This window comes from Macrotis lagotis, chromosome X, assembly GCF_037893015.1.
Source record: "Macrotis lagotis isolate mMagLag1 chromosome X, bilby.v1.9.chrom.fasta, whole genome shotgun sequence".
In the NCBI taxonomy this organism is placed as follows: domain Eukaryota; kingdom Metazoa; phylum Chordata; class Mammalia; order Peramelemorphia; family Peramelidae; genus Macrotis; species Macrotis lagotis.
Window position 1 is genome coordinate 328,772,067 of NC_133666.1, and position 24,634 is coordinate 328,796,700.

The window sequence follows — 24,634 nt, forward strand, 5'->3', positions numbered from 1 at the left end:
GTTGCCAGTGATCTCTGGGCTGGGCTGTGCAGCTGCCCAACTCCGCAGCTTTTTTTTTCCAGCCCTCGGTCCTGGTGAAAACACCTCCATAGAACTTCTAAGTTATCTTGGACTGGGAAAATATATCACTCAGACTTTTTCTGTGGGTTCTGCCCCTCTAAATTTTGGTTAGAGTCATTCTTGGTGGGGGTTTTTTTTTTGTTTTTTTTGGTTTTTTTTTTTTGGCGTTTGGGGGAAAGGAGTTCCCAGGAAATACTTGCCTTCATGCTGCCATCTTGGTTCACCATTGGAAGCTTTTAAAAAATATTTTCTTCATATATTCATATTAACTTATGATTTGTCATGTAGGAACAAATGATATTGTCATAACCTATATATCATTGCTAAAGATTAGAATCATGCCTAGAATCATGCTCATCAGCAGTGCTATTGAAATATCTTCCAGGCACCCTACCAGTACCAGTGCCCAGTCAAGAGAATGTAGCAGTACTAGATGCTAGCAGAACCATGAAAGTAAGAACTTGAGGATCCACATTTAGGCTTCACCTTCTCTCTCTCTCTGCTCCTCCCTACCTCTGTCCTGGATGGGATGAAGTCCCTGGGAGAAACAACTTTGTTCTGGAGCTGCAGTCCTTTCAGAAAGAAGACCTCCAGCTAACTTCTTTCTTCCATCTCCTGGTTGAAAGACATAAAGAAAGCACTATCTACAACATGCCTGACTTTCTGGAACCTCAGTGGAAAAACAACCTCAAGAAACTAGGCATTCATACAAATCCTCTGATCCTTTATCGGTCAAGGAGTAGTTCTCATTCTTCACTTTCTTGTATATCTTGGGAATGAGACCTTTATTGGAGAAGATTGCTTGCTGCAGGGATTTTTTTCTCATTCAACTGTTAACCTGGTTCTCTCTTTTCACTAAATGAGTGATTTTTCTCTGGGTTGTAACAGGATGATAATTTCCAAACCCTATTGTAACGCTGCTTCCAAATAAAAACCTCTTTTGTGATGGAAAAAAATGTCTGAAAGGTAAAAGAAAAAGCAGGTAACTGAGAATAAATTCAAAATCATTTCTTGTTCCTATTTGTGTAATATCAGGAAAAGCTAAGGTTAATTAGAAGTTAGTTTTTGTTGGAGGGCCCCCCCCCCCCCATCTATTTGGAGAAATCAAACTGCTGCTTGAGATAGATAAACCAGTGGTAAAGGACAAAGGCTTGGATGTTGAACTCTATTTTATTTCAGCCAAAGAGAATAATCTAAGGACTGGAAAGGGAACAACAGGAACTTCTTTTAGAGAGTTGAGATGCAAGATAAATAGAGATTTAATAAGAAAACACCTAACTACTTTTTGTGGGCGCACCTCACCAGGTCCAGGTGAACTAAATCATGTACTGAAAGAAATAGCCATTTTGATTACTGTCAATGAAGTCACTTCATCTCTTTGAAAGATTGTGAACAGTAGGAGACGGAATGGAGGACAAGTGTCCTGATTTTTTAAAACCGCAAAATTTAGTTTCATTTCCATTCTGATTAGTGTGTTAGGTGAAATATCAGAGCTGATTTAATTTGAATTGCTCTTATTAGCAATTTGGAGCATTTTTTTCTACGTTTCCAGATAGTTTTAATATCTTCGAAAATTGCCTGTTCATAAAACTCCTTTACTCTTTATCATTCCTGGAGTAATTCTTCCTCTAAACTTTGTTATATATCTTGGGAATGAGACTTTTATGGGAGAAAATTGCTGCTCTTTTTTTTCCTCACCATTTAACTGTTAACCTGATCATTTTAGCTATATGAAAATTTTGTTTATGCAAAAACTTTTAAATTTTATGTCATTGTTACTGTCTGTTTTTCCTTCTGTGACAGTCTCTATCTCTTGTTTGATTATGAACTTTAACCTTTGTCCATAATTATGAAAGGTAGTTTTTTTCCTTGTTCCTTTAATTTGTACTGTCACCATTTCCATGTGAGTCATGTATCTGACTCAAGACAAAAGGAATGAATTTAAAGACTCCTGGAAAGAATTATGAATTTAATCAGAGTTAAGTGAGCTTATTATTTTTGTATATGATTTGAAATATTGATTAATATATATTTTCTGCCAAATTTCTTTTCATTGACTTTTGTTAAATAATAAATTCTTATTCCTGTAAACTGTAGTCTTCAGGTTTACCTGATTAATCTCTGTTTTTTAAATATTTTGACCAAATTGTTTTCATTACAGTTTTGTAGTGTAACTTGATATTGGCTTCCTTCTCACTTTTTTTAAAATTTTCCTTGAAATTCTTGATCTTTTATTTCTCCAGATGAAGTTTATTTAATGTTTTGTTTTTTCTAGCTCTGTAAAGTCATTATTTGGTAATTTGATTGGTGTAGCACTAGACAGTAAAGTAATTCATGTAGTATTATCTTTTATTATCTTGTCATGAGCAATTATGTCTATTTTTATGAACAATGTTTTATAATTTTATTTTTGTAGTTCTTCTGTATGTGCTAGTAGGGTGGGATTCCCAAGTATTTTGTGCTTTCCGTAGTTATTTTAAATGAAATGTTTCTTTCAATTTATTCCTCCTAGATATTAATAGTAAGTTATACAAGGAAGAGCTGGTATTTTGTGTGAATTTATTTTATGTCTTGCAATTTTGCTGAAGTTATTCATTTGATTTTTAGTTGACTTCCAAAGTGTCTTTATATAAACCATAATATCTTTTGAAAAAATCAATAGTTTTGTTTATCTTTGCCTATGATTATTCTCTTGATTCCTTTTTCTTTTATTACTATAATTGGCATTTCTGATTCTTTGTTAAATAATAGTGATCATAAGAAAGTCTTGTTGAAAAAGCGTCTAGTTTATCTGCATTGCATATAATCCTGATATTTAGGTAGATACTTGTGAAATTAAGGAAAGGATCATTTATTTCTATATTCTCAGGAGATTGAGGTTTTTCCTTTATTATTGTTGTGTATGATTTTACTTTTGTTTTAAACAGAAATAGGTGTTGTGTTTTGCCAAAAACTTTTTGCATTTGTTAATATTGTTATTATTTTTCCTCATTATTAGTTGATTGAATTTATTTATAGTTATCCTAATATCAAATCAAGCTTATGTTTTTGATATAAATCAGCCTTTTTTTGCAAAAATAAACGGGGAGCAGAGAATGAGGAAATCTGTTCTTTTGATATTTTAACAGTTTTAGTTTTTTGATTGATAAAATTCACTTGTCAACTATCTATCTGGTCCTAGGGGACTTTTGTTTGTTTTTTCCTTTGAGTGTTCGTCTGTGGCTTATTCTTTTCCCTGAAATGGGATCACTCAAATTTTCTATTTCTTTTTTCTGTTAATCTGGACAGTTTGTATAGTTTATAAATATTTACCCATTTCTTTTTAAGTTGTTTTTATTATGTGTACTTGGGCAAAAGCTTTTCTTTCTTCATTTTGTTGTGAATTCTTTTTCATTTTTGTTATTGGGCATTTGGTTTTCTAAGAAGCACACTTTGAAACCTAAAGATTCACAGAGTTAAAATGGGAATGAATCAGGATTTTATTATGCTTTAGAGAAGTTTTAAAAGTATAGGGGGGTGGGGCAGCTAGGTGGCACAGTGGATAGAGCACCAGCCCTGGAGTCAGGAGAACCAGAGTTCAACTCCAACCTCAAGACACTAATATTTAATTAGCTGCGTGACCTTGGGCAAGTCAGTTAACCCCATTGTCTTGTAAAAAAAATTTTTTTTAAATTTTAAAAAAGTATAAGGAGCAGTTATAAATTCAGACAAGGTGACAGTAAATATAGACTGAAGTATTATATTTGCTCAAAAATTCAACTTTGCAATTACAAATTGGGTAGAGACAAAAATTGCAGCTCATATTATAAGGTTTGGTATAAGGTTTGGGGATTTCAAAGTTGGTGGTGATTCAATAGTGTAATATAGTGTAATATAGCCAAGAAAGTTAATTCAATCTCTTGATTACTACATTGATAACTATATCAGCAAAAGCCCCACTGTCCTTTAATCAGATCATATTTAGTGTCTTGTGTTCATTTCATTTTATGAAGGATTTGATTACCTGAAAAACAACCTATAGAGGGCAGTCAGGATGGGGTGAGAGACCTCAAAATAATGCCAAGGAAGGATTAGTAGAAGAATTAAGAAAAGAAGACATAACAGGTATATTATAACTGTCTATGGGTATTTGATGGACTCTCTGGTGTAAGAGAGAAGAGTCTTATTTTATTTGGCCTCAAGCCAAACCTCGAAGCAACAAGCTACAAGTCAAGGGACAAAATTCAGACTTACTATAAGGAAAGTGTCCTAAGAAGCAGAGCTATCCAAAAGTAGGGTGCTCTGCTTTTAAGAAAAGATAAGGACATTCAATTCAGATAGCTCCATCTTTCCCTATTTCTACAGATGATTGGCACTGCAAAATGGGAAATAGATAAAAAGCCCTTCACATACTCTTTGGGCTACCAACCTGGCCTGCTATGGTGTAGACACCCCCCCCCCACACACACACACACACCCTCACCACTATCTAATGTGTCCATGTTGTTGCCCTCTGCTTGGAATGCACTTCCTCCTCACCTTCACCTTAAAATCCTTAGTTGCCTTCCTATCTCCGCTCAGATGTACTAATTAAATGTGAAACCTTTTCTGATCTCTTTTACCGTATGTGTGTGTATCTGTGTCTGTGATTTATCTCCCCCAGCAGAATATACAGAAACTGCTTGATGTTTGTCCTACAGCCAGGGACATAAAAGGCTCTTAATAAGTGCTTTTGATTAATTGATCAACACAGATTTTTACCATTTCCTAAAGAAATTCAATTGAAGTAAATCAGTTGCCATAATTAACAACACCAAAAAGTCTCCAAATACTCTTAGCCAGGAAATACTTGCTTCTCTGAGTACTTGGCTCTTCAGAGATGTATGACAACCCCAATGCTAGTTGAAAAATACAAAATTTATTTTTAAAATGTTTTGGAGGAAAATAATAGGAAATTAATAGCAGTATTATTTCATAAACTAACAAAAAGTAGTAGAAGGTAAAATAATTTTATAGAGAGATGGAAGCAGATCACTCAAACTATATTTAATGATACTAGAAAGACCAGAAAATAGAAAATTTGCCAATATTGTTTTTAAACAAATGTTTTCTCCATCTGTGATTGTATAGCTACTAATCTGGATGCTAATGTCACAGTACTTCATCTACTATTTGAAGAAATAGAAATGGTACTAAGGAAAAAAGAGGCAGGAAAAAGAGAAGAAGTGCATCAAGGATCCCCAGAGGAGTTATGTATCAGAGTGATTAAAAAATTTGAGTCCTTGAGGGAGTAGTTCTAAACAGAGAGAAGAGGAGGGTGCCAAACTCTTGGGGAAAAGTCCTGGATGCTATTGTTCAGTAATGGATAAAATGTCAGTAACTACACATATAAGCCTTCTTTTTTATCCTTTCAGAAATATGAGAATTAGCCTCTTGTGTATTAAGGACATTCTTGATAAATAGAATAAATAGAAGATAGACTTTTATAGATGTCTACAATCATACAATAGACTGAAAATCACAGAGAGTCTACATTCTATTATTTGTTTTTTGACTAAAAATCAAAATTTGAGTAAAATACCTCCTTAAAGTTTCCAGCAAGATATTTTCTAAACATATTAAAATCACAAGATTTATTGAAAAACACTTAAAACAACTATAACTTTGTTTGCCTGTTATTACTATCAAGTGAGTTTAAAAAAAAGAAGAGAACAAGGGACCATTTTTGCCTAAGGAATTGTGCAAAATACAAATGGAGGGGGTGAATCAATTAGAAAAATGGCAAACTAAAACCAACTGAGATACCACCTCACACCTATCAGCTTGGCTGATATGATATGATGGAAAAATTAAAAATGATGGATGTTATAGAGGATATAGGAAAACTGGGACTCAATTGTTGGCAGAGTTGTAAACTGATTCAACTTCTTGATAGTAAAGTTTTGCTGGTCAGTAAATTTGCTGAGAACTGGAAATGAGGAGATAATGATCTTAGGAGTTTCATCTCATAACTTCATACAGAGGTATAAGAGGTAAATTTTTTCATTATGTTTAATTCAAGTTCTTTTTGGTTTTAGGCACATGGACTCCATTTAATCCTGTGACTGTTAGATCAATCATATGTAAGTAAAAATTGTACCTCATCATGTAGCAATTCATTTTTATACCAGTTCAGCTATCTGCCATGTCTCCAAGCATCTTAGCAAGTCTCAAACTGAACTCCATTTTTACTGACAGTAAGGAGAGATAGCCTTGACTCCTTCTCCTCACCCCACCCCCAGTATCAGATCAGTTGCTGTGGTTATTTCCCATATGCCTGCCCTTACACAGGTTGTCTTCCAATCGGTAATGCAGTTTGGAATCCCCAACTCCCTTTAAACTTCAGTTCATCTCACCTCTTCAAGAGAACTTTCCCAATCACTTTTCCCTTCAAAATTTTGGTTATTTGTAAATCTCCTGTATGTATATTTGTGAATTACTATATCTTCCCCAAATAGAATGTAAGATCCTTAATAGAGCTGATTGATTATTCAGTGCTTGCTTATAATCATAACTTATGATTTTTATGTCTTAGATTTTTAGAACTAGAAGGTACCCTGACCTGAGAAATATATTCACACACATCTGTACCCTTTCCCCAGTTTAACAGATGAGAAAACAGTCTTGAAGAAAGCAAATGTCTTAATGGGTCACACAGGGAGTTAGTTACAAAGTCAGGATTAGAATCTAAGTCTTGGCTCATTGTCTGAAGTTTTTTTTCATTGTACCATGAGGTGCAAGTACATCTGTGTGTTTGTGTGTGTGTGTGTGTGTGTGTAATTGTGACAGTGAAATTAGAACACTTGAACTTCTGAGTCAAAATATGTCTTCATTCCTTAGCTTTGCCTCATAGTGGGTAGATGGATGACCTCAGGTAGATCCCAGAGCCTTTGTTTTCTCATCTGTAAAGTGGGAATAACATTTTTTTTTCTATCAACCTCCCAGAATTATTGTGGCTCCCCAGTGGAAGAACATGAATAGGAATGCCATATATAAAGACACCAGTTAGGATGGTAGTTATCTATGTGATCTGTATGTACCGTTTTCTAAGGCTTTTCACACATGACCATAGAGACTGTAGATGAGAGTGGTGCTAGCTTCAGGGTGTCTGCAGAAGCTTCTGTAGGAGCAGAAGGGCTGCCTTTTAATAAGAGCTTTATCTTGCATTTGTGTTTGCCAGTATTAATACCCTTCAAGAAGGACATGAAGATTGAGTCAGTCAGCAAGCATTTGTAAGTCCCTACTGTGTGCCAATGCCAAACAGAATACAAAGAAAGGCAAACAGTCTGTGCCCTCAAAGAGCCCCTCCAAGGAGTTGTGAGAGTAGTATGTGTATTCTGAACCATGTATATTCATTCACTTGTTTGTTCTTATGATTGACTATACTTATTTATAACTGATGGAAAGTTTCCCTGTAGCCAGGGAACACCATTTTTCTTCTGTGTTCTTAATCAGTCTGTTCAGGAATTGAGCATATAACTTCAACCTCTTTTTTTTTTGCTATCACAACAAAGATGTGGTCACCTTTAACACATCTCTCTCTCTCTCCCTGAAAGATTTGACTTTAGAAGGCTGAAGTTATTGGTAATCATGAACAACTTCCTTTTTAGACTGACCTTAATAGAACCTTACTGAATCTGTTGCAGTGTGAACATGTTGTGGTATGATGTTTATTAACATATTGTTATGGGTTTTTTCCCTCCTTTTGGTTTAGCTATGTTTGACCGAGAGAACAAAGCAGGCGTGAACTTTAGTGAATTCACTGGAGTTTGGAAGTATATCACAGATTGGCAGAATGTCTTCCGGACATATGATAGAGACAACTCTGGAATGATTGACAAAAATGAACTTAAGCTAGCATTATCAGGTTTTGGTAATTCATTTACTCTTATTGTATAGCATATTTCATTTTGGAACCTAGGTAGCATTTTCTTTAAAAATTTTTTTGTTGATTTGGGGGGATTTAATTTCAAATTTATTTAAAATTTTTGTTTATGTATATTCCAGACAATATCTTGAGATGAGACATAAATTAATGTGATGCAGTGTTGTCCAAAATGAGATAAGGGCTATGCAAGGTTTTCACTTGTAAAGTTGAGTGATTCAATGAAATTGAGAATGGTGGCTTTTAAAACAATTTGAAATGAAGGAACGAAAAAAAACTTTGTAGGCAAACAGTCTGATATGAATTGTAATGTAATTTTGTGGTACCATTTACAATACTATATTGGAAAAATAACTAGATAAAATTTTTCTAAATTGTCAGGGCTTTTTAAGTCACTAATATTATTTTTAAAAATATTTTTAAAAAGAATTTTGTTCTTTCCCATTCTCAAAAATAGCTCATACATTCATATATATACATACTTGTGTTTATTTGTATATATGTATGTATGTCAGTCTTGAGTTTCTTAAAAGAATTTTGATTTTGAACTGCTCTGAGAAAAATACTTACATAGTATCTTTCCTGGATGATTCAAAGTGCTTTATAAGCTTTAAGCAATTCTCATACATTATGAGTTAATTAGAGTAGAGATGGATTTGTTTTGGATGAAGAACCAAAGTTTCTTAGTGGTGGTGCTAACAAGACAGCATATCTAAGTTGTTTTTAGTAAGTGTAAAAAATTTACAAGGGTGAAATTTGTAATCTCATACTCTGTTTTAGGAAAGCTCATTAATGTTCTCTAGAAAAATTGTAAAGTTAATTTAAGTAAAATTATATTATTCTGGCTGCTGGGTATTAAACTTAAACAATAAAGTTTACTACTTTACATTCATTTGTTAGGTTTTAAATCCTGTAGACAAGATGATGCCAGCCACATTCATTTCCTCAAGTTTTTCCATTTCCTCTTCATTTCTTTTGTTCCTTCTATGTACACTGAAGCGAAGTGGTTAATGAGAGATTGAGGTTTAGTGAGCAGGATAAGTTCTTTATCCTAAACTGGACTGGTACATGCATGTCTCAGTTGAAAGAGGCCAGGGACTCTACCACAGTATCTTTACATCAGAATCAGAGGTTTTACAGTGAATCTAGCGATCATATGGAGAGCATGAGAAGAAAAAGAGACTATTTAGAAGAACTATGCCAACCAGGATGCAATGATTGACAAAATAAAAGTTAGGTTTTTTGAAGGGAAACTCTATGAGAGCTTCTCTTATTTTTATATCCCCACACTCATCATGGAACCTTAAATGAAATAAACCTTTGATCAGTGACTTTTGAGTCAGCTTGAATTAGTTTAGGGAATTGAAAAGGGCTGGAGCGCTTAAGGACAATGTCCTGCTGATGGCACTGGTCTGACATGAGTTTTAGCAAAAACCAAGGTGGTCAGAAGAATTGAGCAGAAGGAACTGGGTTTCTGAGAAGCAGCATGGTCCTAGAGAGCTTGGTGCTCTGAGGAAGAGAGGTAGTTCTAGGTCAGAGTGCTTCCTGAATTATTCTTGCTCCACATCCTCATCCTTACCCATCCTCTGCCACATGGAGGTTTCTCTGCACGCCAAAAAGCCAGAGACACTGCTGAAAGTTTTATATATAGATGAGCAACCAGGGAGTGTCCTTGACAGGTTAGATTTCCCTTGGTCCCAGTGAGGTTGCAGGGAGGTTGGTTCATGCTGTGGGAGTTTCACTGAATTCGGGTGTTTTTTTGTTTTTGTTTTTTTAGTTTTTCATTTTCAGTTTTAGTTTTTTAGTTTTTTCAAGGCAAGTGGCTTTCCCAAGGCCACACAGCTAGGTAATTATTGAGTATCTGAGGCTGGATTTTGAACTCAGGTCCTCCTGACTCCAGGGCTGGTGCTCTATCCACTACGCCACATCTCCCTATTTTTTTAAAAAGGAGACTTCTGGGGCAGCTAGGTGGCACAGTGGATAGAGCACCAGCCCTGGAGTCAGGAGGACCTGAGTTCAAATCCAGCCTCAGATACTCAATAATTACCTAGCTGTGTGGCCTTGGGTAAGTCATTTGACCCCCCATTGCCTTAAATAAAAAAATTTTTAAAAAGGAGACCTATTATTTGTTTTATCTTTCATGCTTGATTTCTTTAAAGAAAATGACTCATTAGAAGACATATTTGATTTATTATAGCAGGAAGTCTAAATTAAACAACGGCTCATCAGTAAACATTAAGCACCCACTATGAGCCAGGCATTGTGCTTAAATCCTTGTTCTGTAGCAGCTTCTCTGTGCTCCCATTTTATACCAGTCTTGACAGTGCTATCTCCCAGTTAGGTAGTGCCTTAGAGCATGCAGAGTGCTTTTCCCATCGTGACCCCTATCCAGTAGAGAATGCAAGTCTCATTCTCCCCATTTTTTGAAAGAAGCTGGAGGCACCCCTCTAGTCTCCCCCACTGGTCCAGGTCAAGGGAAATACTCTGACCACAAATCCAGGACTTGATAAACACAGCAAGGCTGATCTGGCTGATTTCATAATGCAAATCTCAAAGCATGTTATTAGTTAGTACATAACTAAGTTCTGTGCATGACCTTAATGGTTTATGTTTTGTGTTCCCAGTTCATTTTTCCAGTTTTCTAGTTTGACAAGAATCTCTTTCTCAGCTGTTTACACAGAAAGAGGAGAAATGTGAGAACACAGTCTGAGATATTTGAATAGAACTAAGCTCTAAATCACACTGTCTCTTAAGCATCCCAATCCCTCTTTCCTTTCCTTGTCCAGGATAAACCCATTGAAATTTGGGGACTGGGAGAGATACTTAGAACAAAGGATAAGGAAAGGCTTCTTGTTGTATTTTGACCTATAAGGTGAGCACTGAAGAAATGTGATGATTCTAAGATGATGAGAACGTGCATTCCAGGGATAGGAGTCAGCTGGGTCAAAAGGCTTCGAGGCAAGGCAGTCTATTGTTTATGCTGGAACAGAAGAGAGGCCAGTCTTACTAGAATGTAATTGTAAGAAGGGGAATAATTTGAAATTAGTTTGGTAGAAAGATAAGTGGGATCCAGATTATAAATGATTTTCTAAACCATAAGAACTTCTTGAGCATGGAAATGATGAGACCAGATCTATACTTTAGCTATAAGGCTTTGGGATGTGTGGATGTTAGGTTGTAGAGGGATCTTAATTTTTGTAACTATACAGTACAACCACCTACTGCCTAACTAGAAAGTCTATAGGAAAATAAATATGGTGAGGCTGTTTGCTTTGATTTCTCTGACTGTGTGGGAGAAATCAATTTCTTTCTCCTGCTTCTGTTAAGTGGTTTATGTGCCACAATTTTTTCTGATTTTGAAAGGTGCAGCATTAGTTTTTCTACCCACCTTATGGAAAAATGGGCAAACTTCAAGATAGTTGTCAGTCAACAAATATTCATTGGGTTCACAATTATGTGCAAGGCAGCAGACTTGGACCTGCTATAGAAAATAATAAAGTACTTTGAATTCCTGTGGAGGTATTATGTGAGTATTTTTCTTTGCATGTTTAATTCTTTATCAGTAGAGTGATTAAGCTAATTATATAGGTAATTAACTGTGAAATTCACTCAGACAATAGGTATAATTTATCCTTGCAAAGATTCCAAGGAACCTGAAAGTTAAATGCAAATATTTTGGCTTCTGGAGCTTGTCTTCTGAATAAGTAAGAGTATAATGGTAATGTACATAAAAGACATAAAAGTTTGAGGGGGTGGGAATAGGTAAGGATGCTTTTTCTCTTTTAAAGGTGCAACTCTCACTCAGACCTTTGGCCAAGGTATAACTACAAGTGTCCCCATCCTTGATTGTTTTGAGAGCTGATTTTCTAATAGTAGAATTCAATGCATCTTAGCTTACATTTTAAGTTTCAGCCATAGCTATGACTCTTATTAAACCATGATTTTAAAAATCAGCATCAGAATCAGTGATCCTCAACTTTTTGTTTGTCACTGACAATTTGTTGAAGTACAAGGGGTATTCTGATTAGGTTTCCTTCTATCAAAGCCTTATTAATTTTAATTTATTGGGGACTTCTAGGTGCTTCAGATTCTTTTAAAATTTTTTATTTTGTATTTAGTTTGGGCTTCATAAGTTTTCAGAGTCCATTTTTAGAATCATAATTCTACTAGGACAACCCTTGATTTGATAACTACTTAAATTACAAAAGCATCCTTGTCTGGAGATTAATCAGTATATTAAATAGAAGTTATTTTAAATCTGGGTTTTGCCTATTTCTCAGGTTCACTTTCCAATTCACCTACCTTGTTTGTACTTAAGTTCCCTTTTTCTATTTTTTAACATGATAGCACCACCTGGTGCTTGGGATAAGTAAATCAACATCAACAATTTAAGTGAAGTTATTCCCTTTGCATTTGTATAGAAAATAATTCTGATTCATTTTTATCTACCCTGGGGGGATTTAAGTACTAGCCTGTTGAAAATTTTAATTTGTGTCAGAATTACAGATTTGAAAAAAAAGAATTAGCTTCAGAACATCAAAGAGTTGATAATTGTTATTCTAATTTTTTATTTCTGCTCCAGGCTCTATTCTAACAGTCACATGTTTATACACAGAAACAATTTTATCCTTTCTCAACTCAATAAACTTGTGTCTTTTTGTTTGTTTAAAATGGGGTATGGGGATTGATTTGTTTGTGGGATTTTTTAGTTTAGTTTGGTAGAGAGTTTTTTTTTCCTTTGGGATGTTTTGTTTGTAGAAAGTTAATGATTTTTAGAAATCATCATATAGCTAAATTTAAGTTTTTCCCTGCTATTCCATTTATTTTATTTTCTATTCTTTAAGGTTATCGACTATCTGACCAGTTTCATGATATCCTTATCCGAAAGTTTGACAGACAAGGAAGAGGACAGATTGCTTTTGATGATTTCATTCAAGGCTGCATTGTCTTACAGGTAATTAAGGAGAAACTTTACACATGTATTTTATAATATATACTGTCATACGTATACACAGTGGGTTGTAGTTTCCTTTATAGAAATAGTAAAAGCAAAAATGAGGAAGGATAAAAAGTGTTAGTGAATTTTTATGCAATTTACTTGTAAAATATTTTATTGTTTAGTATTGACTTTAAAGGATTAAGACTGGCATTGTTAACTTTTGATTCCTTTGCCAATCTGTCGAAGCCTATGACCTCTTCTTAGGATATATTTTGGTTTTCATTCTTGAAAAATATGCTAAATTTAATTTATATGTTAGTGAGAATAAAGATGTAATTTTTTTCCCCCACCTCAAATAGAGCCCCTTGAAATCTCATGAAACACTTGGTAGTTCATGTATCCCAACTTAAAACCCCTGCACAAAAATGAAAAGGTTTAACTTTCTTTATATCTTAGACTTTATATCTTAGTTACCCCGAAGTTGGGAATGGATTGCTTAGAACTTTCTTAGATAACACACTACATGTGCAATGAATTATTCTAAAATATGACCTCATTATTTGGTTTCCTTTCAGATTCCCTGGCCTTTATTTTAGTTTTTTGAGAGGCGTTTTCCCCTTTTTTAAAAATTATATAGTAGTCTTGTGAATACTTGGAAATGCTTAATGTGGTATAATGGAAAAAGCCCTGTATTAGGAGTCCTGTTCATAACAACTGTGATCATGAGCCATTCTAGGTCTCAGTTTCTTTATCTGTAAAGGAATTAGATTCATTACTCTTTGGACTAAAATAGTCTCCCAAGTGTCCATCCTTCTCAGAAATTCCATGATTTGGAGCCAGATATTAAAAAGCATTGAATGCCAGGCTTAAGAGTTTGAATTACCTTAAAGATAATTAGGAGATTTAAAAGGTATTTGAGAAAGAAATAGTCTTAAAGGATTTTTCAGAAAGGAAATGACATAAATCCATTGACATGGTTCTAATAGATTGGAGTGGGGAAACTAGAAAGCTATAGAAATAATACAGACATGAGATACGGACCTGAATCCTGTGTTGCTCTCACACCAGTCTTTCTACCCTGTATGCTTTCATCTAACCAAGACATTAATCATCTTATCCTGAAGTGTCCCCTAGCATTAGAAAATAAGGAAGGGGGGGAAAAGCTCCAGAAATCTTAGCTTCTTTTCCCCAAAGTACTTTGTTATACCATTTCCTAAGCCCATGAGACTCTTCAGTCTTGTGTAGATAATGAGCCTCTTCCCTAAGAAAGTGAAATGTAGAACAGATAAATGTGGGGTTTGTTAGAATAAAGCATCAGTATAAATCTGTGAGAACTGATATTGTTATGTTCAAAGACTATTAATATTGTAAGAAATTCACTTTGAAGATTTGAATCTGTTCAGGAATACTTGAAATTTATGAAGGAAACAGTAATAAAAGCCAGTCTTGGGATTTGAAATTCAATGGAAATGGTTTATGGAAAATGGAACATCTCTGTAGCTTATATACCACTATTCTGCTTCTTTGAATTGGCATTTAAATCATAGTATATAGTATTTAAATCATGGCTACTATACTGCTCCTCTCTGAGATTAAGTCAAAACTAACACAGCAGGAGGTTTTGTAATGTAATGCATATTCCTGCCTGAAATTGTGGGTTATTAAAACTGAAAATTTATAGAATTTGCTAAAAATCTGTATGTGTGTGTATATATGTATGTAACAGTACATATATATGTGTGTGTATTTTACATATATAAGTAAAATACATATCCAGTTGGTCCTTGTTATCAGAGAAGTTACTTGTATAAAGTCACTACAGACACTGAATTATCAAATGCTGAATCACTGCTCCCAGGGGAAATATTAGGTTAGGTTCCTTTAAGCCTCTAGTTACACCATGTTCATTAGTGCTCTCCAGTAATTCCTGTTCCTTTTTCTGGAAGTATTGCATTGAACCCACAGCGAACAGCAGTAGAACTTCCAACTGATCAAGGCCTATCAAACAAACATGTTTCTCTCTGTAAGGTACACCACAGCCTTCTTGTGCTTAAGAGCACTAGACAGCACTAGGGTGCTCCTCTATTCACCAGCATTAAAGACAAGAATGCAAAAAACATGGCACTAAATAGACCACCAAAAGACCCCAGTACAAGAATTCAGTCAAGAAGACACAGCATCAGATTTATTTGTCCTCAGATGGGCAACATATGCTTCAACATGTACTGATAGTGCTGTGAGTATTGATTTGGGGGTTACAAATAAATTTTAGCATGCAAGCATGGACTCTGTGAATAATGAGGTAATAGTTGTAAAGCTTAGCACAAGGCCTGATTTAAAGTTGGTGCTTAATAAATGCTCATTACCTGTCTTCCCTTCCTACTAAACGTTAATACCTAAATGGGGCATATTTACTCTTAGAAATAGTCACTTTTTCTTATTCTCTTTGTTGTTGCAGTAACTTTCTGTGGAATCATTTTAAGTTTTTCTTTATCTGCAAAATGAAAAGGCTATAATCTCTGTTTTCTGCATCATAATAGTCTTATAATATTGAATTAGTGTTTCTTTAATGTGTTTTATGAGATGTGCTTTGAAGTATCTTAGGAAAAAAAGTTGAACTATAAAAAAATGAGATAAAGTATTGAACTCTTAAACACCTCTGAAGAACTTGACTGAAAATCATGTGTTAGAAGGCTGATATCCTTAGACAGCTTATCTGTTCATTTCTTGCTTGTAAAAATAAATTACAGATGTTGCTGAAAGAGGATGTTTCTGATCACCTAGAGACCATACTAGTACAGTTACTTTAGCAATCTGGGATGCCATGAGGGATTCCTAAGCTACTTGTATCTGCTCTTTTGGGTTCAGGATAAATTAATTTAGGACTTCTGGACTCCAAAACGTAATCCTGGTGACCAGGACCAGGTTCATCTGGAATTTGACTAATCTTTTCCTTAAAGAATCTCTAATTGCTTTAGATGGGGGACATACTGTCAGTTGAGGATCACATCACATAAATTTTTTAGATTTTTCAAGGCATTGGGGTTAAGTGGCTTGCCCAAGGCCACACGGCTAGGTAATTATTCAGTGTCTGAGGTTAAATTTGAACCCAGGTATTCCTGACTCCAAGGCTGGTGCTCTATCCACTGTGCCACCTAGCCGCCCCTGTCACATAAAATTTTTAAAAAGGAGGAAATTGAGAGGAGAGAATGAAGAGAAGGAAAAAGAAGCCCATAAATGGATGCAGATTTTTGGGACCTATTGGAATATTGCTCTTGAAGCCCATTATTTCTTTATGGCCTTTTATAGATCTGTTACCTAATGTGAGCACTCCCTCCACTGATGAAGAATGTGTATAGATTGCAGCTCATCCACACCTCCTTGTCCATGTACTTCTGTAAATTGTCCACAGACAACCAGAACTAAAGAGGCCTTTCTCTAGTTCTTTTAGTAATTTGCTACCCAGCAAGCCCTGTCTGTCTCCTCTTATGTTCGTTGTGATATGATAAATTTGTAAATATGCTTATGTAAATATGTAGGTATGGTTAAGAATCCTACCTCCTCCCCCTCAATGAACTTTTATTCATGTTTTATGTGCACTTAAGTTTATCATATTAGAAATTAAAATATCTTAATATTGTGAAAATAATTTTGACCTTAGGGACCCTGGATTACACTTTGAGAGTTAACACCATATATTACGAATTCCACAGTAACCCTCATTGACAATAAATATACCAAGCAATATTGGGTTTATTTCTATGGTCTTTTGGGTAACTTGTAATCATGATTCTTTGGAAAGCCTTGTTTCATAGTTTGCAGGTCTATGTTCTCATTATTTAGTGTATCAGTCTATGGACATAAATGAGAATATTTTACTTCATACAGTCCTGCTAACAGGATAAAATTGTAAAGGCCAGAGCTGGAGCATCTTGACCTTAGGGTAGAGAATCCCTGACCAGACTGATTCCCAAACCTCTCATGGGTTGCAGTTTACTTAAGGCCTGAATGGACTAGGTGTCCATCACAGTACCCATAGTAAGTGTTCAATGAATGCCTCTCCTTTCTTCTATGCTTTATGAGTACATTATCTTATTTGGTTTTCAAAACAACACTATGAGGCAAATATTCATTTAAATTTTCTGCTAAAGAAACTAAGACTTAAATTGAGAGGGGTAGTAGAGCTTCTTCTATGAACTGGTATCTTTTGATGCTCAAGACCAGTACTCTTTCCACTGTGCCCAGCTCTGTTCATCTAGTTAAATAAATATCAAGATCTCATTATCTGTTTTCTCTTTCAGAGGTTGACAGATATATTCCGGCGCTACGATACCGATCAGGATGGCTGGATTCAAGTGTCTTATGAACAGTATCTTTCCATGGTCTTTAGTATTGTATAACACTCACCTTTGGAGGTTATCAATGGGACTGTTATGGAAAAAAAAGACTATATGCCAAATCCCCTGTTTTATCACGTAATGAAAGAAACACTGATGCAACTCAAGATTGTCTTCCTCCAATATTTTATACAATTGATATGTTTATGTTTCAGAATCCTAACTGTATATATGTGAAAAGGCTAATTAATATTTTACCATAGTAACTATAGCCATGTAGTTCTCCAGATGCAAAAATGGATTTAGTTTGTGGTCATTTGTGCCATGAAGTTGAATATGTGTAACTTTGCTTCTGGTATCCTGCATGAAAAATGCATTTTATCTTTTGTAGATGTCTCCACTCCTGTCAGAATGCTTCTAAAGAATCAGAATTTTAAGATAGTATGGAACTTGCACATAAGGCTTTTCATGTGCCTTACTTTTGTAAAAGGGGTTTATTGTATCCATTTTAATATGTAACATAAGCAATAAAGAAGATGGAAAAGACTAGTGTTTTGCCACTATTTCCATATTTTTTGAATCATCAATGGCTAGGCAGGATGACCTCTCTTCCATATTCAATGACATTATCACTTCTTTAGAGAAGCTGTCATGAACTGTCAAGGTGCAGAACTTTGCATGGACAAGTTTCCTGGCAGACCTACTTCCACAGCTAAGTCCACTCGATTATGAAAGCTGGGAGCGAAGAGATGTAGACCATTAGTATGATCTGAAGCATCAGGTTGTATAAATTTGTGTAAAATGTCTTACCTTAAGTATTTTGACCTTGACTGTGAAATAAGCATAAGCTATTGTTGACACTTTGACAAGCCCTTATCAGATAAGATGGCATTAGTGGTATGATGAACCCAAGCTCTGGAAAAGGAACTAGGGGAACAGATATAATTTAGATTTTTTTTTTTTGCAAGGCAATGGGGTTAAGTAACTTGCCCAAGGTCACACAACTAGGTAAATATTAAGTGACTGAGGCTAGATTTAAATTCAGGTACTCCTGACTCCAGGGCCAGTGCTCTATCCTCTGCGCCACCTAGCCACCCCAAGGGGAACATATAGCAATGTCTAGCTCATGACCTAAATCTTCTGTCATTTCCAAAATCCACAAAATTTGAAAGTACATAGTTTTTAAGAAAATCTTCTATAAGTTTATTGATGCTTTTTGTTCTTAGACATTTGTAGCCCCACCTCCTGGAGCTAAGTGGGTTCAGGAAGACCTATGGTCAGATTCAGCCTCAGATACTTAGTACCTCTTGGATCCTGGGCAAGTCACTTAACCTCTGTCTACCTTTATTTCCTCAGTTGTAAAATGGAAATAAATAATAGCACCCTACCTCCCACCCAGAGCTGTTGTGAGGATCAGATGAGATAATAATTATAAAGTACTTTAATGCTTTTGTTCCATCCTTTCATTCCTACTCTCCTTCCTTGAGCCCTCATTTTTAACAAAGAGAACTGATAAGCAAAACTAGCCACAGTAATGACCTCATCTATCAGTGTCTTCCCTCTCCTGCCATAGGGAATAAACTGTATTTCATCATCTGTTCTCCTAGACTGAGCACTGTAAGTTGCCATTGGGAATATTCTGGTTCCTAAGTGCAAATCAAATAAGCAAATTTATACCCATTTTCTGTAATTCTCATATTTGTCATTTCTCTAGGAATAACAATATTGTATTAATATTCCTGAGTATGTTTAGCTGTTCCCCACTCAGTAACCTATTTTAACCATTAAAAGTAGTGCTATGAATATTTTAGGATCTGTGGAGCTTTTTAAGATCTTTAATATTCCAATTAAGTAATTCAACCTTTTACATTCATTCATACTTAACTTAGCTTGTACATATTTTGTTTAACAGAATCTTTAGGCAGATATGAACTAATCCAATACTAGATCATATCACCTCTATAAAATCCCTAACTACCCCTGATTATTTAGACTTTATGAGAACACAAGAGTCCTAAGAAAATTGCTACCTCATGAGATAGCTCTTTTCCATTGTTCAATAGCTCTGCTCATTTCAAAATTCTCAAATTGAGCTAAAATCTGCCCAATATTATATGTGACCTAGTTCAGCCTTTTGGAACTGCTTTCATAGAACCTCAGTTACAAGGGAAGCAAGTTGATATTTTGTCCTTGGACAATTCTGGAAGGTCCTTACTAACAGATTCATGAAAATCTTTTTAATTATATTTTATTAAACCTTATACTTGTACATTTGGTTTCTTGAACTTAAGAGTTGGATTTTACATCAATCACCTTCTTAGTTCTGAGTAATTTGGTCAAGAATTGTCTTGTGTTATGTCGTGATGGTTGACTGATCTCCTTTCTAAAAATATTGAGGGGAAAAGAAGACCAGAAGAATAAACCTTTTCAAAAGGAGGGTTAGATAGAAGAGATTTCTGATTTGAAGTTCCCCATTGCTCCCCCCAAAACCCACGAAAACTTTTTATATCATTTGTATGTAAATCATTAAATGATTTAAATCACTTTTGTATTGTTTCAGTCATGTCCAACTCTTTATGACCTCATGACTTTTCCTGGCAGAGATACCAGAGTGGTTTGCCATTTCCTTCTTCAGCTCATTTTATAAATTAAGAAATTGAGGATTAAGTGACTTGCCTAGAGTCACATAACTAGCAAGTATCTGAGGCCAGATTTGAATTCAGGAAGATGAGTCTTCCTGACTAAGGGCTAAACATGTTATCCCCCAGCTTGCCCCTACAGTGGTTAGAGCACTAGAGCCCTGAAGTCAAGAGAACCTGAGTTCAAATGTGGCCTCAGACACTTAACATTACCTGTGTGATCTTGGGCAAGCCACTTAATCTGGATTGCTTCACTTTCTGAGCCATCTCCATGACCCAGACAACTCCTGGAGGGGAAAGTGAAGCTGGTGGCTACTTACTCAGATCCAGTTCATGTTCATGTCATGACATCACCTGCCTGATGACTTGGTCTTTGAAAATGAAGGATAAACATCAAATGATTTAAACTGGGAAGATGGAAATGTGGGAAGTGGGTAGGGAAGTCACACAGTAGGCAATTATTAAGTGTCTGAGGCTGATTTGAACTCAGGTATTCTGACTTCAGGGCCTTTATCCACTGGCCACCTAGCTGCCCTGGGAAGGATCTTGAAGAGAAACATCTAAGAAATGAACATTAGTCTATATAACTTAATTGGTCAAAGTACAATTGAAAAAAAGGATGACAAACTTTTTAGCTTAAACCATGCTGTATGAGAAAAGAAACCCTATCTTAGTGAGATAGGTTTAAAATTGTGGACTGGATGATAAAGGTAAAATCGTAAGAAAATACAAGTTATGCTATTTTTTAAAAAAGAAAATGACAAAAAGTTAATGAGAAACATGATTTTAATAAGCTAATTTTTTGTTAAATTTGCTTTGAATAAGACATTGAAATGACATTAATTAACTGGGTCCTATGGTAATAGAATTGTGGAAATATTACAAGAACTCCCAGAAAAAACACAATGAATCACACAGTCTGAATATCAGAATCCAGATATTGATATAGGAAAATTGCTTGGAAGAATTAGAAACAGAAAAAGGTACAAATTAGTAGTCTCCACAACATACAAAACAGGAACCTTGAGTTTAATTCACCCCTTAAGTGCCTACTCTAAATAGTGTACATCTTGCTTGAAAATCCCCCACAGTGGGATATTCAAGGCTCCCCCCCACCCATTCTCAAAAAAAAAAGGGTCTAGTCCAATTTCAAAGAAGAAGGAGCTCCAGATTGTTTATATAAGAGCTTTAACGATCAAAGTGAGATTTATCAGTACAGACTAGAGTAACTGTAAAACATGTTTGATTTTCCCCTCCCCACCAAAACCTCAAATCTCCCATGGTAATTATAGAAATCAGACAGGACAAATTATTGAGCATGCAAATTGGTTGATATTTGGCTTTTTTCTACTCATCACTGAGTTTGGGTCTCAGATATCAGGTGCCATGTTAGTGCAGTTTTGACTAGAAATCCCAGGCTTATGACATCTTGTACTGGTCACTGTTGTCATGGCCCTGTCAGTGTTTTTTTCTGGTTTACATTAATCTTGGTTTACATTCATAGCTTTCATTGATAGGGACTCCATATTATTATTATTGTTATGACATTCACTGATGAAACTTACTAGGAAATCCACATTATTCATGATCTTTGCTGCTATAGACTTACTGGGAAACCCTGGCTTCCTGGTTTTCACTGCTTAAGGGGGTCCCCATTATTATGTTTTTTACCAATAAAGATCCCATACTGTTGACTCCAAATACTCCAATAGGGAAATCCTCCTATTGTATTGGCAATACAAAAAAACAAAAGAAAGGGCCATTACCTCAACTCTACCTCAGACTACCCTCAATGTTAAACCAGAGAGGAGTATATCTCAGGAGCACCTCTGTCTCTCCCTTATAAATTTACCAGCCTAAAAGAGCTACCTCTATTGCCACATTCCTAAGATACCAATTCTAATGAAGGAATATGAATACTTGTTAGTGGGCCTGGAGTCAGGAAGATCTGAGTTCAGATTTGACCTCCAACATTTATTACAGCTCTTTGACTAATGCAGATAATTTTTGTCCTTCATTCTTGAAGGTGACCATAACATCAAGGAGGTGATGCCATGACAAGTTCATGAATTGGGTTTTCATTGAGGGGAACCTGTGCTAAGTCTCCAGCCTCACTTTCTCCTCCAGTCATCTGAGTCCAGTAGCTAGATATGAATCAGGACGACTGGAGGTGACTTTGGATACCAAGGCAATCAGGGTTAAGTGACTTGCTCAATAGAATCTATTTCCTAGGGTTGTTGAGAGGTTAAATGAGATAATATTTACATAAGCATTTAAGCCTGCCATTTAGTTGTTCATGACTGACTCTCTTTATGACTGAATTTGGGATGTTCTTGGGAAAGATACTGAATTTACCATTTTCTCCTCTAGCTCACTTTATGGATGAAAGAACTGAGGCAAACAGGGTTAAGTGACTTGCCCAAGGTTTCATAGCTAGTAAAGTCTCTGAGGTCGTATTTCAACTCAGATCTTGATTCCAGAATCAGCAGTCTATTCACCAGCCATTTAGCTGCTCCTGCCTTTTAGTAGTCGAGCAATACTTGTTTCTTCCTTTGAAATTTGATATTCTATAATGTTTCATTTTCACAATAATCCTCAAACAAGGTGAAAGTTTTGAAAACCAATAATTGTCTACTCCCTAGAAGCATGTGAACATTTTATTACTCTTTCCTTGCTATCTATATTTACCTTAATTTTTTTTTATAAATTTGAATATTAAATGCCCTGCTCATCTCTCTTTTTTTTTTATGAAGACTATAGTTAGGTTATAAATATTGGACTATGATTTTATTGGTATGAATATGTCACAAAAAGTTTAGCCAAGACAACAGCATTATCGAAAAAAAAGTTCATCATGATCATCATAATCAGGATTTAAGGTATATATTGTGTATCCTAAAAACTACTGGGCTTTCCATTTACTCTAAATCTGAACCATCTTAATGTGTTATCTTTCTCAGGGTTTGAGTATCCTGAGAACAGTGTTCAATTTCTGAAACATAACATTTTTAAAGAAAATTTTTTAACCAGAAAGGGAAATATTACTAACTAGGGTGACTTAATCAAAAATAAGTCAAACCAGAATAAATTAGATTTTTTGAAAGGATTGCTAGATTTTTAGAGCAGAGACTGTTTAGAGAAACAAATAATTCATTAATTGTCAAGACAACATGATTGCATCAAGATACACAAAATTCCTTTAACAAAAGGACACTCATTTTGTTACAAATGCCAAAAAAACCCCACCAAAATTACAGATCATTCCTTAACATGATCACAAGTATTTATTAAGACCTAAGAGCATTATTTGCATTGAATAGCACTGAAAAATACAAAAAAAATTTCAAAGTTGAAGCAAAGATGTCTAATCCCATCACTTTAATTTGACATACTAGAAATGTTAATTAAGTTGAGAAAGAAATTAAAGTAATAAATTCAAGCTATATTTTTGTAGATATGATAGTTTCTTGGAAAACCCCAAAAGCTTTTCTGTATGTGTGTCGCAGTTTTTGATATGTATAATATTAGAAATTTAAACATCTTTATTGTAAAAATAGTTTTGACTTTGCAGACTTCTGAAGGAGTCTTCGATAAGCTCCTGGACCACACTTTTAGAACCTTTGCTCTAAGTAAAAGTTCTCTACCTGGGAACTATGAATGGTTTTTGGTTGTTTTCTTTTAAACTATTTTGATCACTATATCAATATAATTGGTTTCATTTGTAATCCTATTTTATTTTGTGTATTTAAAAACAATATTCTGAGAAGGGAATCTGTAGTTTTTTACCAGACTCCCAAAGGAGTCCAAGACAAAAAAAAAAAGGTTAAGAACCCTTGTTCTGGGCAGAGAATATGTAGATTTCAGTAAATCATTTAAGAAAGATTCTTAAATTCTTGGGGCCAAGATGGAGAGATGTAGTTGTTAGCTGAATTTGGAACTGGTTGAATAACTGAACTCCATTTAATGAATCATTCAGTCAATAAGCATTGCAATACAGTTTTTCATACTTGATGACTATGGTCTTGTTTACCCAAACCATACCATTTCTTCAGTTTTTGTTCTAAAGTGAAGAATCCCAATGCAGAGTCAAGATATTTGGATTTTAGTATTAATTCAGACACTAATTTGCTGTGTCCTGGGACAAGTCACTCAGCCTCTCTGGACCTCAATTTTCTTATTTGTAAAGTCGGGATTGGGGTGGGGAATCATCTTTAAGATCTCCAAGTCTTGAGAATTTATGATTTCATGATATTTTAGCTTTTTTATTTTTTTATTTCAGTGCTTTTTTTTGTCTTTTCTCTATCCTAGCTAGAAACAATCTCTCCTTTCTCAGATCCCTCCTAATTCTTTGTGTTTTCCCTAGTACTGCCTATTTCATATTGTAGCTGTATGTAAATTTCCAGAATCTATCTTCCCCTACCAGATAGTTTTAAAGGAATTTCTAAATTTCCTTTGATTATTTTATTTTTTATTATTTGGGATGCAGGACCATTCCTTCTGCAACCTTTGGTTAATGGAAAATATATATATATTGTTAATACTAAATCTTAACTGACCAATATTAAACATTAATATTAAATCTTACCTGACCAAAACCTGATTCATGGAATAATAGGGTTAAAGAAGGACTGTTTGAGATTTCCATAGGGAAGTTTGAATTCCTCAAAGTGTTTTAGTTATTTGTTAGTTCCCCTAGTTAACTGTGTAGAGAAGAATTTCCCTAACACCTCATTTTTTTTTGTTATCTTGGTGACAT

The 24,634-nt window shown here is 35.0% G+C and overlaps 1 protein-coding gene across 3 annotated transcripts in view; it reads left to right on the top strand.

Annotated features, from left to right (window-relative positions):
• The window catches only part of PDCD6 (programmed cell death 6), a 28,850-nt gene extending 9,068 nt beyond the window's left edge, over nucleotides 1-19,782 (top strand). Inside the window, exons 3-6 of one of the 3 annotated variants that reach the window (XM_074206378.1) lie at nucleotides 6,117-6,161; nucleotides 7,793-7,945; nucleotides 12,808-12,917; nucleotides 17,204-19,782. In XM_074206378.1, coding sequence (XP_074062479.1) covers nucleotides 6,117-6,161; nucleotides 7,793-7,945; nucleotides 12,808-12,917; nucleotides 17,204-17,302 — 407 coding nt within the window. In that variant the 3' untranslated portion in view covers nucleotides 17,303-19,782. Of the gene's footprint in view, nucleotides 1-6,116; nucleotides 6,162-7,792; nucleotides 7,952-12,807; nucleotides 12,918-17,203 lie in introns of all 3 variants that reach the window. The other 2 variants (XM_074206377.1, XM_074206379.1) reach the window with 2 other exon arrangements.
• Nucleotides 19,783-24,634: the final 4,852 nt, after the last annotated feature.